General features: G+C 30.9%; 1 protein-coding gene across 5 annotated transcripts; it reads right to left on the minus strand.

The window, feature by feature from the left end:
• Positions 1-13,134: 13,134 nt before the first annotated feature.
• LOC108453298 (auxin-responsive protein IAA8-like) lies at positions 13,135-17,305 on the minus strand. Of its 5 annotated transcripts, none has more exons than XM_017751323.2 (7): positions 16,965-17,305; positions 15,553-16,011; positions 15,252-15,478; positions 14,941-15,167; positions 14,687-14,828; positions 13,894-13,955; positions 13,135-13,547 (listed from the first exon to the last, which is right to left on the minus strand). In XM_017751323.2, exons 2-7 carry the CDS (start codon positions 15,958-15,960, stop codon positions 13,510-13,512), a joined length of 1,104 nt encoding a protein of 367 aa, XP_017606812.1. In that variant the 5' UTR covers positions 15,961-16,011; positions 16,965-17,305; the 3' UTR covers positions 13,135-13,509. The 5 variants fall into 5 exon arrangements, with proteins under 5 accessions (XP_017606812.1, XP_017606813.1, XP_052883877.1 ...); XM_017751324.2 differs by having other exon boundaries at positions 16,756-16,966; XM_053027917.1 differs by lacking the exon at positions 16,965-17,305 and adding an exon at positions 16,704-16,937.
• Between the last annotated feature and the right edge of the window lie 612 nt (positions 17,306-17,917).

Here is a 17,917-nt window from a genome sequence, read left to right on the forward strand (position 1 = left end):
AAGTGGGGCGAGGATGAATGTAACAAACATGCATAAAATTTGCAATGATTTTGAATATTATATATTCATAGTGAAACGGGATAGATGATAAAGCATATAATATCGATTACGGAGTGGTCATAAATTTAACAACATATTACTTGTCCTTTCTTGCTTCATTGCCATCCAATAGTTATCTAATATCTTAATTATATTTAAAATGCTTAGGTTTAGTTTAGGGAGACAACACTCAACTTCTAGTCACGTTTCACTGCCATAAATAGAAAAGCAGAAACCAATACATTTCTGCAAATTTCTTTAAACAATATTTAATTCTAGGCATTGCGAACTTATATATCACCCAAAAAAAAAGTTATGTGTTTTAGTTAAAATCGCATGCTTTTGAAGTAGATTTCCTCATTTAAATACAACAATATTTATACTGTAAGAAAAATAAAAATAATTTTTGAAAAGTCACGAATTTACCATTATATAAAATTTATACAACATGAAATATTAATACGTTGGAATTCAAATAAATAATTAACATTTTATATATAGTAATATAATAAAATAATATGAATAAGTTAGTGTATTGTTTTTAAAAATATTTTAATGTATAAATTAGTAATAAATTAAATCCCTTTAGTAATTTTTGACACTCAAATAAAAGTTGAAGCCAAAAATTTCTCGTGAAATCAAAAGTACACTATAAATGTTAAAAGAGCCAAATTACAATTCTATCAACATATTAAATATAATCTTACAATTTGTTTAAGGACTTAAAGGCAATTATACAATCAAGGCCACTGGATAGAAGTTTTACGAGTTTTTTTTTTTTAATAAAAGTTTGGTTGAGTTTAAATTTATATAAAATATTTATTATATAAAAACTCATGTAATAACTGGACTTTAATGCAATACTCTAATACAATTAAAAACGAGATAGTATGAGGTTTTGACAAATTGATGCTTGATGTTACATTTGAGATTGGATTGGACAAATAGAAGATTTGATGAATTAATACATCTCCATTTCACCATCACTCACCTTTTCAATAATATCCCCAGGGAATGCATGCATGCATGTAGATATTTTATTTATTAAAATTTTATAATCTAAAATTATTCAAGAATAAACATAAATAAATAAATAGTAAAAAGGTTTCCACTAAATAAAACCTAAAATTATTTCTCTATTTCGATGCAATTAATCTTAATTTAAAATTTCTGCTAGCGTCAATTTATTATTATTTTTCATTTATCGTTTTTAGACATTAGATTTGAGATTAAAAATAAAATATTAATAAAAAATATATATAAATATACTAATAAAATATAGAAAGTATTAGAATAAAAAAAAATATTGAGGGTATTAGAATAAAAATAAAAATATTTATTGCATAGAACTAAAAATAAGTACGTTACTGTGAGTACCGAGGTAGTAAAAAAAGCTTGCGGACCCACTCCTTTTTAATCCCACGTGGCACATCATGTCATGTGGGTTGTCCATTTCGTCTTAAGCTTACACGTGTCTGAGTCAAAGATATTTTGACTATCCGCTGTATTTGTATCTGTTTGTTGATCTGATCCTCTTCTTCGTCGCCAAGCAAAGTTATTATCCCATTTTTTGACAAAACATTTTCTAATTCATCTTTTCTATTTTTATTTATTAAAAAATATAATCTTAAATTTCAAAAAAATTATTCTTGTAAATTAAAATGCTGGGTAGCATTTTTAAACATTGTCATTTACTGAAATTTTAATAAAATTTCACAATTGAATCGTTTATATATGTTGATAAAAGCTAAAAGATGAGGCTGAAAAGGCCTTTTTCTTCTCCTTTTTAATAACTATTTTTTTTAGGTTGAATTATCTCTCAATTTATATGACCGAATCTTGAATAAAAAGTCACAATTCAATTTAGCTCCAATTTTATTTAATTTTTATTATAAAATAAATTTTATTATTTTTAAATACTAAATTGAGCCAACTTTGAATAAAAAAATTCAAAGAGATAAATATCAAATCATAATAAATAATGGGTCATTTGTTTTTTTGTTTTTTTTAATTTAGTTCGATTTAGTTTTATCTCTCAATAGGGACCCTATTTTTTTTATTTTTTATTTTTATGTACGTGTGAGTCCAAACCATTTGGTCATGAACCCATGTCTGACTTATGGGTTTCGTTCGATATATGTAAGACTATCATTAGTTATTCATTTTCCGAGGGCATAATGGTTTATTACATACAATTTAATGGATTATTTAATTATTTAATTTTTGGAGATAACATAAAACCAAAATTAGAAAAAACAGATAATGATTGATCCAGATAAGTTTTCATGGTCTTAATTTCCTGTCTTTAGTAAGAAAAATCCAAACCCTACTTTCAATTTTATTTTTCTAATTTACTTTTAGGTTCATAATTTATTTAATTAGGTTTATTTCTCAATTATATATATTTCTGACAAAGCACATGATTTTTATCATAGAAGAGGTTAGGTTTGGAATAAGATATATCTATATATATTATTTAGTTCAATCAAAGGTTTTTTTTTGAAAAGTATTGATTAAATATTGTTTTGGGTTTGTAATCATAGAGTGGAAATTAATAAAATAATAATGGTTGAACAAACTAACATGATCAACATGCTCTTCAATTTTGACATATAACTGCGTTCTTTTATTTCTAAATGTTGTTAAAACAAAATAAATTTTTTTCTAATTATTTAATAAATTTAAGGTTTTCATTTAATTCTCAAAGTTCATTAGGTATACCTTTTAGTTTATAGTTTTTATTTTTCACTTATGACATCACATAGAAAAATTTTTATATCATATTTAAAATTGAAATATAAGTAATTACAGATTTAATAGTGAATTTGAAAGATTAGCATCTCCCGTTTACTTTGCTACAGAACTAACTAAAATTATATGGATTAGTCTCTTTCAACTTTATTTTATTTAAATCGATTTAGAAAAAGTCGAAAATACAATTATAGAGAGATAGAATATGATATTTATTATTCTCTTATACAGAATATGGTATTTATTATTCTCTTATCTGGCTTAGACGCATGAAATCACGAGGAATTACTTGAAAATGACATGCAAACAACTCTCTATCTCGCATTACCTAGATGGTCACTGGGTGAGCCATCACTCGAATAGATCGTACGCTATCTTGTCACTTATTATCAAGCCACCTGCTTTTAGTAGGAATATCCTTATCTCTAAGAGGGGTCACTTGGAAATCACTGAAGCATAAAAATCTTGTATTACCTCAACAAGGAGGATGTCACTGTAGTATCATGCTTGACGACAATCAATGTGTAATCAACCTACCACCTAGCTGATGACATGGTATAAGTGGACAAAGACCTCCCACCTATAAATACCCTGAAGAACGAGGAAGAAGCAATCAAGTCTTGGACTCTCCTACCCACTCTAATCCTATATCTTCCTCAACATACAATTTCCTTCTCCCTCCATACCTCACACTTTTTTCACTTTTTATCTTTTTAGGTGAACCAATTTCCTCTTTGTCTCTTCCCTTGCTAACATAATATCAACACTATTTATTGAAAAATCATTTAAAATATTAATATTGCTTATCAATTCAATCAAAATACCAAAATTGTCTTTATTAACAATTTAAATAAAATGAATGGTTCTTTTTACCCTAGTTACACTATCTTTTTACATTCATCTATTTTATAAAAGTAAAATATAGTTATTTTTAGGGATAATATATCATTTAGTACCTAAATTTGGTTTCAATGTTTAATTTGGTATCCAAACCAAATGACATCATGTGGCTCAATGAATGTTTTGACACGTGTGCTTTAGTAAAAAAATATAAGTACTTAATTAGGACACAAAAAACACTTAGGTATCAAATTGAATATTGAAATCAAACTTAAAAATACTTAACCGAGACAAAAAAAAACTCAACTATCAAATTGGAAAATAAAACCTCAAGTATTAAAGTGAACATTGAAGCCAACTTTAGATACTTAATTGAAGAAAAAAATTGAAATCTCAAATTAAATATTGAAGCCAAACTTATGTACCAAATAATAAATTAACTCTTATTTTTATCTATTTATTTACCAAATAAATAAACTTATGTACCCTAAAATGAAATGTTTGACAAATGTAAAATTGTTAATTTAATTATTTAAAATAAATAAATTTAAAAATATTATGAAAATATAATTTACAGAACAACTATTAAAATAACCTATAAAGGGAGGGTTTATGTTGGATTTTCCCCTCCACCAATGCTTACTTTCTTTCCTTGCCGCGTGTTAAATTTTTAGAATGTGAATGCATTAGAAACTTATCATTTAAGAAGACAACATTGTATATATTCTTTATTAGAAGATCATGTACCTACTTTCATAACATCTTGCTTTAATTAATAATAACATAAATAAAAAATGGGTTAATATGCTATTTGATATCTAAATTTGACTATCATGTTCAATTTAGTATCTGAATTTTTTTAAATTAATACTTGAATTTTTTTTTCCTAGTAAAGTATTTAAGTTTGGCTTCTTTTTTTTGTCCCAAGTAAATACTTATGTTTATTTTACTAGAGCACATGTGTCAAGTCTTCATTTGGCAACATGATGTCATTTGGTTTAGGTATCAAATTGAACATCGAAGTCAAACTTAAATACTAAATTAAGACAAAAAAAAAACTGAGGTGTTGAATTGGAGATTGAAACTAAACTTAGTAACTAAATAGTATATATATTAATCCATAACAAATTAAGAAATTGAAAGAAAAAGCTTCTCTATTTTCCTGCACAGCTTGAAAAAAAGAAAAGAAAAATGTTTTTGAGAAGGTGATTTTGAAGTTTTTTAGTATGCATATCCAAAAACTTGATAAGTTGATAAAAAGATTAAATGTAGAAACTTATCAAGGTTAAGCTTAAGTTCCCTTGCGTTATTTGATGCAAATGATGGATAGTTTTCTTCTTTTTACTAAGAGGAGAATGTAAAGGATGAACTTTAAGATTATTTTATGTCAAAATACAATTTGAGTTCAGTAAAAAGTCATTGCTCTTACATCACAGGGTAAATGATATATTCTTTTTTTTTACAAAAGGTTAATAGATTTAAATGCTGGACAACAAGAGTAAGTATTCTATATGCATAGTAAGTAGGTGAAAATTAGCAAAATTAGATTTATTTATTTAAATTTTTGTATTTGGGTGATGAAGTTGATATTAGAAAATGGGGGAAATGGCCATCATATCACATGAACAAACTGGACAACCCATATGGGAAAGATCCCATCATTTCCTAAACCCCCAAGTTGAGGATGGTTGCTTACGCTTATTATATTTTTAAGTTACAAGCAATTATTTTAAAATTAAATAATTTAACTTAAATCAAATTACAAATTAAAACTTCATTCGCAGATATTAAAAAGGTTGAAAAAGGCATCATAATAAAATAATTGATGGTTTTGACCAAAATTTATTTAGACCACCTGTATTGGGTCACCCATGTTCAGTTACATAGAAAAGTGGATATTTTGAAGAGAAAATATATAATAAAGAAGGTTAGCAAGTCCTTGATTCTACCTAAGACATTACCCATTTCTTGAGTAAAGTTTTAGGGTCTCATTTGGCTGATTGATTCGATGAGGGGTAATTTTGGATTAAAATTAATTAATCAGCATCTGCAACTAGTTAGAGATGCAATCTTATAAAGTAATAAAATACAACCTAACTTAATGGAAATCATGATATATGGAAGATGTGTACTTCAAATCATTGACCAAATCTTGTACACATGTCTTTGACAATAACAATAATATTTCAAAATATATTTTTGTAAAATTTTAGTAACACACAACTATTGATTTCTCAGATTTCATGTTATATGCAATTGGCAATATTATGAAGCAAAACACTCTCAACTTTTCACAACAGAAACCCTAACCTCTTCTCTCTCTGCCTTGTTGGCAACGATACTGGCCTTCAGGCTGGTAGCCGACCACTAGCTACCCCTTCTCCTCCACCTTCACCGTCTCTCCTCTTCCACTCTTTTTTCTTTTCTTTTTAGCATTATAATGGCTTTAGCCTGTGTTTTCACTGGGCTTCCCTTATGCTTTTATGCATTCTGATAGTTTCTTTTGGTCTTTAGACTACCGTGTAACCATTCCTTTACTGTAATAGAATAGAATCTTCATGGTTAAAAAAAAAAAAAGGGACATTCCCTTTCTTCCTTGTGACCGAGTATATGGTGGAAAAACTAGTGCGCTGGCGACGGCGTGGCCTTGTCATGAGGCGTTGGCAACCAGCCTACCATCATCATAAAAACTACTATAAACAAAACAGTTTGTATACCACATTTTGCGATGATAGAAAACAAAATAGGAAGATGGTGATACCATGTATCCAAGGACGATTTGGTGAATTAACATTTGATTAATTTCTGACAGAATATTCTGCAAATTGACTAGTTGATTTTAATGTTTATTTCATGAATAAAAAGTAGGTTCAATTTGCATGAAATAGAAACTGAAAACTATTATTTATTTTCTTTTCTTCCCTTTGAGCTGTTTGGTTGTTGAGATTGTTGTCATTATTGGGGCACATGTTATGGGCTATTTATATATATAAATAAACTACTATAACTACTAGCTGGGATCCCTCAACGATCAATCATACACTTTTTTTCTTTTGGGTTGACCAGCATGGCTACACTTCTTGGAATTATAAAAATGTCTGGGGCTGCTGGGATTCAGTGCAATACTTGTTGGCATTATTTTTTTTTTTCTGAAAATCTGGTGAAGAGATGAAGCTGAAACAAACATTTACTTGCATCTAAAAGGAAGGTGGGATTTTGTTATTAAGGACTTGGATTTGCTAGGATCATGGAAATTTTGGCTTCATCAACCAAGACAGTGAATCAAGTTTATAATTCAGAGTGCAGCAGATATGTACCAACTTGAATTAATGCAGTGATGTCTCAAAACGTGATGCCAAAATGGGTAGATGATAGATTGTTAATATTATATATATTCGTCATGGGGAAGGAAGTAGGCAGATAATTTGGACTGGAAGTAGGCAGATAATTTGGACTAAGAAAGTAGTTTTCATATTATACTCCAGCTCCAAACATCATTCTATTGCACAAATTACTGTTTGTAGATTAATTTTTGGAAACAGCTTTTCATACTGAAAAAGTTATGGGATTAACTTTGGAAACAAAACTATCTTGGGATTAATTAACTTTAGTAATAAGATTATGTCTAGAACAATTAATATTGGTAAGAAACATTAGGAGTTAATTTTTTCGTTTATTTTGAGATAATTTAACAAATAATATAAATATAAGAGTTAAAAAACGAAAAATTAAATTAATTTTATTTGTAAAGTTAAAACACTTAACAAGTCATTATACCTATAATTTATCTTTCATTATGTAATTCTACCATTTCCACTATTCGGTATTCACTATTTTAGCACACATTTTTTAAAAATTATTATAACCAATTTTTAATAATTTTTAAGCCTATAAATAAATACTTAAACATTTCATTTATAACTTTTTTTGAAATTTTTTGGCAAACTGAAGTATGCTAAAATTTTCCTGTGCAACTTTCTTCGCTATTATTTATTTCTACAATCACCAAAGCTTTCACCAACCTCCATCGTTACCACCTACCACTGTACTTAATTTCTAAGACTTCCTCTGATTTTACCCTTTGCCATTTACTCTACTAGGTGGTTTTTTTTATTAAAAGAGGATAAAGCAAGGAGTTACATATACTAAACTAGTTCAATATCACTTAATAAAAGTGGAATACCTAGCTTCAAAATAACCCTTTTTGATGAAAATTCTGGCTATCACCTAACAGAGATGGGATACAATTGACTGGTGTTATCATATATACAACAAGCATTTCAGTTGTCACCCATGATATACAACTGGCAGGAGCTTAGTTGCTTAAAATAGTAATCATTGGGATATAAATAATGTTTGGCCCCATTTAGATTCTGATAGCCATTGAGTACTTGTACCCTACCAAGGAGTCCTTCCATGATTGGGGCACTCTAGAAGCTTGCACCAACAAAATTTGGGTCCAAAACTCTCTCTGCAGAGATTCCTTTCTTTAGCTCCGGTAGAGCAACCTGGCCAAATAGATAACCCTTTTTTTTGGTATGTTGCTGTCTTTCTACAATAAAAGCTGCTAAAGCTATCTAATAAGCTAGTATTAAACATTTGTTTTTTCTGGCTTCTTTTTCTATTAATGAGCATGGTGTTGTCATAATCTTCTAGATGTTAAAAAAGTGGATCAAAACCAAAGAAAATTATGCCCCCAGTAATTGGGTTTGTAAAAAGTCACAAGGACAGGTAAATGTAGCTCTCTCTTTTTTTTAAAAGTGGTATATATAGGTAAAGTTAGATGATTAAAATAATGGAAAACCAAACCATAAGATAATCTAAATTATCATTGCCTTTAACCGATGAAGACCTTGAAATTACCTTTTGAAAAAAAAAAAAAAAGTATTCATATTTCTTAAGCAGTTTTGGTACCTACTTTTCAAACCAAGTTCATTATTGCATGCAAACACAAAGCTGTATTTCTTTATATATATATAAAAGCTTTCACACCATTTTCAACTCGTGAAAATCTTTTTATGAACCAAACTATGAAGTTGAATGAACCGCAACGTAACGAACAATACCCTATAGTTTAGTTACAAACGTCTTTGCTTTTTACCTTCCAAATCCCAGTGAATCTATGTAGCTACCACTTTATTTCACTTTAGTTTACATTATTTAATATTCTCTTTGGGATTGCGTTTCCAATCTTCTAACAGCAACCTTTGAAGTCATGGGAATGAGGAGGTTAAGGTGGGTTTGAAAAGGTTGGAAGAATGGGATATGGTGGGAAAGTAGTTTGACAATGAACAAAACAAGGCATGTGCGATTGTTTTAGATAAGACTTTTAAACAAATAGTATTGAGTGAGGTTTGATATCAGTGTCAAAGAGAGGAGCAAAACTGGTAAACTCAATAACTCCCATGTTGGTTGTGGATGGAGTGGACACCATAAACATATTGGTGTGGATCTGTGTCTAGCTATATATATATATATTAGTGTTATGTCCTTGTACTTGTACAGAATTTCATGTCTAACTCTAAAGGTTGCAGTTCAAAGTGGATGAGGCTAATACGTGCGTATGTCATCCTTTTGTATTCAATTCCTGTGTGAGTTGAATCCTATTTTATAATTGATTACCGTCGTGTAGTTATAATAACTTTTAGAAAAAGAAAAAAGTTGCAGCCCAAAACCAAAGGGTAGGCTTGAAATTGAAAGGAGTATACACTTCTGTTAGTGGAGTTCTGGTCTATGTATGACCTTGGTTTCACTCGGGATATAGACTTCAAATTCCATCAATTTTCTTTTTAAAAAATAAAAAGAGGTTAAAAAAAAGCCAAAATGTTATTCTCTTATTTGGTTTTTAGTAATTTTATGTATTTTCTTTTATTAAAATTTTACACACAAAACATATCATTATTTTTTGGGTAGAGATTCGTGTTATCTATTTTTGAGGTTTGAACATATTTGCTTTACCACTACTTTCAATATTAAAAAATATTTTTAATGTTTTTATTACAATATTATATATATTTTTTAATATGTTAAGTAGTATTCAATCTACACCAAGTTCATGTCCTACATGTTGTGCTCTTGGGCTTTTTTAAAATGGGCTTAATTTTATTACTCAAGGCCCATTATAAAGTTTAAATGTTTTCTTTTCCAAACCTTTCACAAGACTTGGGTTCAGACGAATAATTCGATTTTTAGATAAGAAATTTGACAAATAATTTTGTTTTAAAAGAGTAAAAATCAGCATTATGGAAGAAGAAGAATGTGGCCACCACATCCATCAGCCCGGAGAGAAAGTTTTATGTAGGATTTTTTTTTATGCTCTTCTTGAGTCCAGACCGGCTTGTTATGCCTATCTCTGAGGTTTTGAAGGATTTTAAAAATAAACAAGATTAATGTGATTGTTTTTAGCAGCTAATGTGTAATGATGGTGCAGGAGCCTCTGAAATGGACAGTTTTTGGGGTATAAATTGACTTTCATATCGTTTTCCGAGAGCTTTATTTCTAATCTACCACAGCTTATGCTCTTTTCCTTGTAATGATTTACAAATGAATGGCAAATCGGAAAATGAAGAAAAAAGAAAAACATTGATTTCCAGCAAACTTTTAGAAAAGCTACCAGTTGCTGTATACAAAATAGTAAAGAAGAAAGAGCCTTTCAGTTGCCCCCACTTTCCATTCATTTCTCTGTCAAATTATTATCAATACTTTGGGAAGTAACAGTGAATGGGGAATGGAATCTTTTTACACAATAGATACCGACGTTATTCACTCGAACCAAACATCAACGAGTGTTTTCTCTGTCTTTGGCAACCTCTCTCAGTCGTCTGCTAATATTTGCATGAGGATTTGGCATTATTTTATTCATAGAGACAAAACGTAATGATTTTATTCATGTGATTCTAAAAACCAAGATGCATTACACACTGAAGTGGTTAATAATGAGATGATAAAGGTGAAGAAGAGTGGATAACAAAGTGACAAAGAGGCCTACATTTATTCTGAAAAGTTAGTGGTAGGGTGGGGGTGGGAAAGGTAGTAAACAAAATACAACAAAAATGGGCCCTTCACAATACAAATGTACTAATGATGTGGAAATCTCAGCAGCAGCATCCATTGTAGGGTAGTTAGGACAAGAACCATTTTGTTCTATAAGGTTTTTCACACAGTTTTTGTGCAAAGCCAAATTTGCAGTATCATTGCTCTTTGCCTGTCATCCCAACAACAGTCAAGTCCTGCAATGAGTGAGAATTTTGACTAAAAATGATGAAATCTCCAAATACCCTTTTAAACTTGAGATTGAAATTGAACTAGTTTTGTAGAGAGAAATGATTAAAAAAAAAAACACCCCAACATAATCCAGCAAGAAATAAATAGTTAAATGTAATTAGGAATGAATTAAAAAATATGGAATGAACTTCAATTATAGAAGAGAGGGACATTCATTTCCAAGGATACACAGTCCTAAAAGTTGTAAAATCAGAATCTCATGTTTACAATATGCAAAGATTGAAAGTAGGGTTCAAAAGGAAAACAGTTCCTGAAAAATACAGGGGAAATGAAAACCTCGAAATTGAGTGAGGGCCATTGGCACTGGCAGAGCAGTTTGGATAAGATGTTTGGAATTGACAAAGCTCATGACTTGAGACAGCTTTGTTCTCCCATTAATTATTTGTAATTTAATAGTTTAGTAACAGATGCATTGGATTTTTACTACCTTGATTATTTAGGTTGAGGAAATCAAGAATAATAAAAGGAATTGCAAGAATAATACCATCCTTACTTCAGGGTTTCACTTATCCTGAGAGCTATTTGTTACTTCCAATGACTGAACATATTTTTCAGAGAGGAACCAATAAAAAATAAAACACCTTTTAGAATTGCTAAGATATTTTTTGTTTGGGCTGTACCATTTTCTTATTAAAAGAGAAATAAAACATTTTTTGTCACTTACTAATTTTTTTAATAGAATTGATCAATTTTTCTAAAAAATATTTTTTTTAAAGATATGTTCCTCATTTGATTTTAGAAACATGACTCGTTTTCATCTAATTGAAAAATGAAAAAACACAAGAAAACATGCATAAATTAGATTTTTAAAATATGATTTAAAAATAAAAATAAAAATAACATGTGAAAAATAAAAATAAAGAAAACAATAAAATTTTGACTTCATTAAAATCAATGTTTTAAAAACAAAATTAATAGTCAAACCAGTCAAATTACCTATCTTCAATTTCAATAGTTCAACTATCGATCCAATAATAATTAAATAAATGATTTAAAAATTCATAAATAAAATTATAAACCTATTCTGCCATCATTTTTTGTTTTTTTTTTACCAGTTTCAAAGCTCAAAAGTCAATTCAATTCTTTAATCCGAATAAATACATCAGTCAATTTTCAATCTAACTAGCCCAACTCGATTCTAAGTAAAAATGCTTTATAAAACTTGAGTTAGCAACTTCAAAGTATGAAATTTTCATCAACGAAGCAAAAAGCATGGTTTTAGCCTCTACCAATACTTGCCAAGTGATAATGAACTTGATGAAGGTTTTGGATTTCAAGTCTTGTAGATAGAAGAACTCCCATTAAAAATCCAGTCCAGCTCAATCAAACCAAAATTTAATGTAAGACTACTCTCGTATGTGAGTGATCTTGAAAAAAAAAACGCCATGACTGTAGGATTAGTATTTTTGATACAGACGGGGAGCGGAGAAACATGAACGGGCGCTCGCAAAATAAACCAACAATGTCAATTTCAGGAGCCAGGAAGGACCCCATCCAGCAACACCCAGAAGCTAAGCCACAAAAGCAGACAAATTTCATTTTTACCATTTTCTTTATTGCAATAAATATCGGATAAAGACCAGATCCATCATCTTATCAGTTTCCACTTCTCTTTCAATTCCTCTCCATCACTTCTCACACCCCTATCAAAGTAATTTTTACTTTTTCAGAATCTTTGCTTTACTTTACTCTGTTTTTACTGCAATACCTCAATTAATGTACATAATCTTTATCCGGACCCCCCTCTTTTTTTTTTTTGTAACTATATGTATATATTTCCCTAGTTGAAGAAAATCCTATATCGTCCACGTGCATAAGCTGAAGTCTTGTTACTATAAAACATGGTTAAAGGACAATCTGAATTAAAAAAAAAAAAGGGGGCATTTGTGGTACCAGGAGCTCCTTTCTCTAGGTCAATGCTCTAATACCCAACAATTTGTGCCCCTACAATACACAGTTAAAACCAGCCTTCAACCTAACCTAGTCTATGGTCCCTCACCCTACTCAGTTCCCCTAGCCTTACATTATTTATTCTGAGCAAGTGCATAACAATAATGCAGTCCCTCACATGCTTGTTAAGCCTACTCCCCGACAAACACATCCCAAGGGCTGAAACCATCTCTATAGTTTTTTACTTATTATAAAACTTGAAACCAAACAGAATTCAGACAAGCCGGCATACCACACACACACATATATAATGCTTGAAAAAAATAATGGTTATGCAGAATAACACGCAAAGCAGCAGCACACAGGATTAATACAATCAAAGTCAGGGGTTTACAGATAATGTCGGGGGTCTTTCAACATACAAAACACACACACGATGTAAGTTCAAGAAACAATGCACTTTACAAGCTTAAAAAAGGATTGGGAACAGCGATTCGTTCAGAGACTCTAAAACACTAGACCTTGATGGTTTTATAATTTTAGTAGATAAAAACAAGCGTACATGATATAAATTCCCATGCAAATAGAAGATAAAAAGTAGCACCATATGAAAGCAGATACCCTGTGATCTCCTGCCCGCTCCAACATCCTCTTATTTCTTCAGAAAGAACTGCTTCGGATAGCAAAAATCATGTATTAAACTAGCTAGTTCCGGTTCCGGCATTTTTCCACGGCCCTTGGAGCTGTACGCAAAAACAAAAGCACCATGAAAAGAAAAGTTGAAAACAGAAGGGGCAAGAAATTATGATGACGTTATATTCATGTATCATTTTGAGTTCCTCAATCTTAAAAGCTTGAACACCCCCATGAAATTTAAATGCCATAAAATAGAGCCAAATTTATGCATCGGTTTAGAAATTTAGATGTCCAGCAAGAAGATTGAAGCACATAAGAAGGCTTTTGTCAAGAGAAGCATTCTCTATACTATTAGCATGTATTTTAGGCTTTTTTTTTAGAAAAATGAAAATACAGAAACCGGTTCCTGTATTAGCTTCTTCTCATGCATAATAAAAACATAAAATTATTTACCGAGTCCAATAGCATCAGAGCTTTTCATGATCCTCAGCCTTTTGCAGGTATCAGTAAACATCCTGAAACAAGCATAAACGTTGAATTAGGTTGCAGTGAACTGCCATTATTTGAGTAGAAAATTGAGCAATAAAATACTAAGAAGCTTAACTGCATAATGTACCAATTTGTTCTGACTCAGATTGACGCAAACAAAAGAACCATTATGCCAAAATTTGGAAACTATTGGGAAGATAATTGCAGGTCTAAGCAACACGAATTTTAATTTTTTCCTATCTACAGATAGCAATAGCATAATTATGCATGCATGTAATAATTATGCATTTCTGCACATTTATGCACATTTTTTTTCCACAGCTAATGACCAAGGCTCCTTTCCATTTTTCAAGGGCTTATAAAAACTCTTAAAGATACTATATGAGGAACCGTTTAAACATGGTAATTATTTTTATTGATTCAAAACATTTTCTTACTTATAGCATTTCTGCAAAAGCTCAAGACAGACCAGAAAGCTTAACAACAGATTGCTAAAGTATTATGGCAGAAACAATATCTGTTTCGTGTGTTCCTTTGGTTTAATCGACTGCAATGAGTTCATTTTGTATAAGCATACCTTCATTAAGAAGGTTTTTATTTCTTCAGAAGTAAAATGGCTGACATTTAGCTAATAACCTGAAAATATATTCTTATAGCAGCAACTCAATTGCTAAACTACGAAAAATATCATAATAATCGTATGGTGGGAAGCACAGCATTAGAAGCAAACATATACAAAAAGGGGTTTAGAGCTTACTCCCATGGGACATCACCCACAAGCATCCAATCACCATCTTTATCCTCATAAGTGAGAACATATTCTGATCCATGCAGAAGATCCTTCAGCTTGCTTTCGCTCAGCAGCTCCCTACCCAGGGTTCCATGAGATCCACATTGACCTGAAATCGTGATAAAATAGCAGTAACTTGAACCATGAAAACAAATCGCAGTAGCTTGAATTACATACATGTAAAGCCTGCATCCTAAAATCTTTATATTGAAATAGCTCACCTATGGTAAAACAGCTGAACATCTTTTCAAGTGCAGAAGACAGATCCTGATATTTAGAGTAGTTTTTCAAGTCCACTTTCCTCAGATAAGGAGCACCATCCATGCTGACCTTAACAAAAAGAGCATCAGGCCCTGTCTTTCCATCTACTTCATCAGTATTCTTGGAAGAGGTGGCCAATGAGTTCTTTCTAAACGATCTAATAGGAGGCCAACCTACAACCTGTGCCCTACAAATGGAAGAGGATCATAGAATCTTCTCATGGTTAACATAAAATAAAACTTATAGCAAAAAGAAAACCATGTACACTTACTTGGAAGCAGGTGCTCCACTGTTATTGTTTGCAGATGCATTATGATTGGGCCTCGTCTCATTAGCAGCATGAGACGAGTCCTTTACCACCTTCTGGTTCGTGACCTCTTTGGCCTTTGTTGGTCGAACCCCAAGGTTCTCAAGCATAGAACCAGATTTCAGTCCCAAGTTTGACGAAGGCCTGGGTGTCAACATCACATCTACTTTCGAATTAGAAAGGAAATTCCCCTGCAACATACATTAGGTTAGTTGCATGTTAGACTTATTAATTAGTCTCACTATTCACTAATAATAGTCACTACCTCTGAGAAACCATCCATTGCATCAGAGAAGCCTCTTTTGTTGCCTGAAACTACAGTCTTTTGAGATGGAAAGCAGTGACCATCACTTGAAGGATGCAAAGGGAAAAGGGGTTTCTCATCAAGTTGAGCAGAGCTTAACAAGCAAAGCTCAGGATTTCTTTCAGGCGACTGTGATCCAGGAAGCCCAAGCCTGAGCTCTGTTGCCTTCAGATTCATACTTACGTTGCTATCGTCAGAACCAGGGGTGACAACAGAGCTATCAATAGAAGAACAATCAGACAAGCCCATGTAATTGCGTTCCTTCAATTCAGCATTATTCTGGCACACACTATCCATAGAGCCAGAAGAACCCAGTAAAGTCACATTGTTCTGACCCCCTTCCTCCACGCCAAGAAGCGGCGGAGACATCAGATTTCAAAAAACAAACAGAACACCAGACAGCTTCAATACTTCAACACTCTGCAAAATTTAAAGCTAATCAAATATAATATCCTACAAATTAAAGAAGCCAAGCTGCATATATACAACTATCTTAAAAAGAGGAACCTTTGATTGACATTATAAACTATCCCCAATCATATAAAAACAGCAGAATGTTTTAAATAATTCCTTAAGAAATATGAGAAATTAAGGGATAAATCAAAGTAAAACAGAGAGAACCTTAAGGATTTGAAACATCACCTTCTCTTTTCTTAAATGAAAAACAATCTTATTAAACAACTATGAGCCGAAAAAAACAATTATAAAATAATTGGCTTATCCAAGAAAGAATCAACGTTTAAAAAAAACCCCCCAAAACAAGCGAAAGCTGAAGAGACTTCGAACATCCTTGCAAGTGAAACAATGATAAATTAAACCGTGTAACATCAAACGAAATTGTTATATTACTGAAAATTATTTAGCTGCCATTTCAAGTATTTTCTGTTCTGTTAAGTGTTGACAGCTCAACTGTAAATGCGTGCAAAAAATAGAACTACAAAACCGCATGCACGCGCCAAAAGAAGAGAAGAAAGTGTTAAGAATTTTTTTAAAAGAAGAATATGGAAGTATACAAAAAAAAAAAAAAGCAAATAGTTGTAGCTTGTTTGGTTACTGAGAAAATGGCTAGAAAATCGGGATTTAAAGCTAAGCTTTTTTTTCCAAAAGCTTACACTAAGACCAACAGTCAAGAGGTGAGCTAGCAGGCGCAGCCTGCACTCTTACACTGTACGAGAACTACCAACAGAAGCGAGATTCCTGCACTTTTTATCTTTCACATATTTTCCTCAGTTTTCTCAGGAAACAAACACCAGGAAACAATAAAGCAATAACTAAAATAACAACAAAAATAGAAAGAATAAAAAAACAGAAGAGCAAAAAAAGAAAAAGAAAAAAAAAAGGAGAAATGGGGATGAGATCAAAAACAAATTTACCTGATTGGATTGGTAGATCAGAAACAGAAAATTTGATGATCAAAATCAATATCTTTTAATATTATTTAAGTTGTTTTTCGTTTGATTTTTACTTGAAAGAGAGCAAAGAAGAGAAACTTTTTTTTCCTTTTTTTTTTTTTTTGCATAGAGAGAGAAAGCTAAGGACCCTCCATTTGTCACAAAGTAACAAAAGTTTATTTGCTGTCCGATGTGAAACTCCATGCATTAAAATAAATATAAACTCAAAAAATATAAAAAAATCATTTTGTCTCAAAAAAAAAAAAAACTTTTTAAAAATATATTATTCCTTTTTTTCCTTGCTTTTTTTCCCCTACTTTCTGTCCCTGCTTTTTGCTCTATTATTATTCTGTTTTGTTTATTTTAATTGTCCGCCAAAACTTTCGAGGCTATGGATTACTAATTGATTCCGTCACAGGCGTTGATATTTTCTTTTCAGTTCCTAGATCAGTGCTAGGAATAAAAAATTTATTTACAAAATATCCCTTCTCTTTAATCTTCATTTTTCCCATTTTTTAAATTTAAGGTAGTTTTTTTTAAATTAATTATTTTGACATATAATAACATAAAAGTCATTTATATAAGATATATAAATCATAGTCACATTGATCATAGTTTTTATTTAACTCAATTTCACATTTAAATCATAGTTTTTCGAATCACTGTCCGGAGAATTTCTATTCCATTTCAACGCAAATTAGGTGTTGAAAAAAGACTTTCAAGATCAAATTAGATAGGAATAGTTATTGAATGAGAAAGATCTTCCGGATAAATTAAATGATCTAAGTCAAAAACTGAAAGAATGGGCGAACAACGCCAAAGGAACCCAACCAAAAGAAAAGAGGAACTAAATCTGAGATTTTTTTTTTACCTAGATTAATGTGATTTTTTAGTTAAATTTAATTTTTCAACCTTTCAAAAGAGTTAAATAATTA

The sequence above is a fragment of the Gossypium arboreum genome, chromosome 5 (genome assembly GCF_025698485.1).
Source record: "Gossypium arboreum isolate Shixiya-1 chromosome 5, ASM2569848v2, whole genome shotgun sequence".
NCBI classification, from domain to species: Eukaryota; Viridiplantae; Streptophyta; class Magnoliopsida; order Malvales; family Malvaceae; genus Gossypium; species Gossypium arboreum.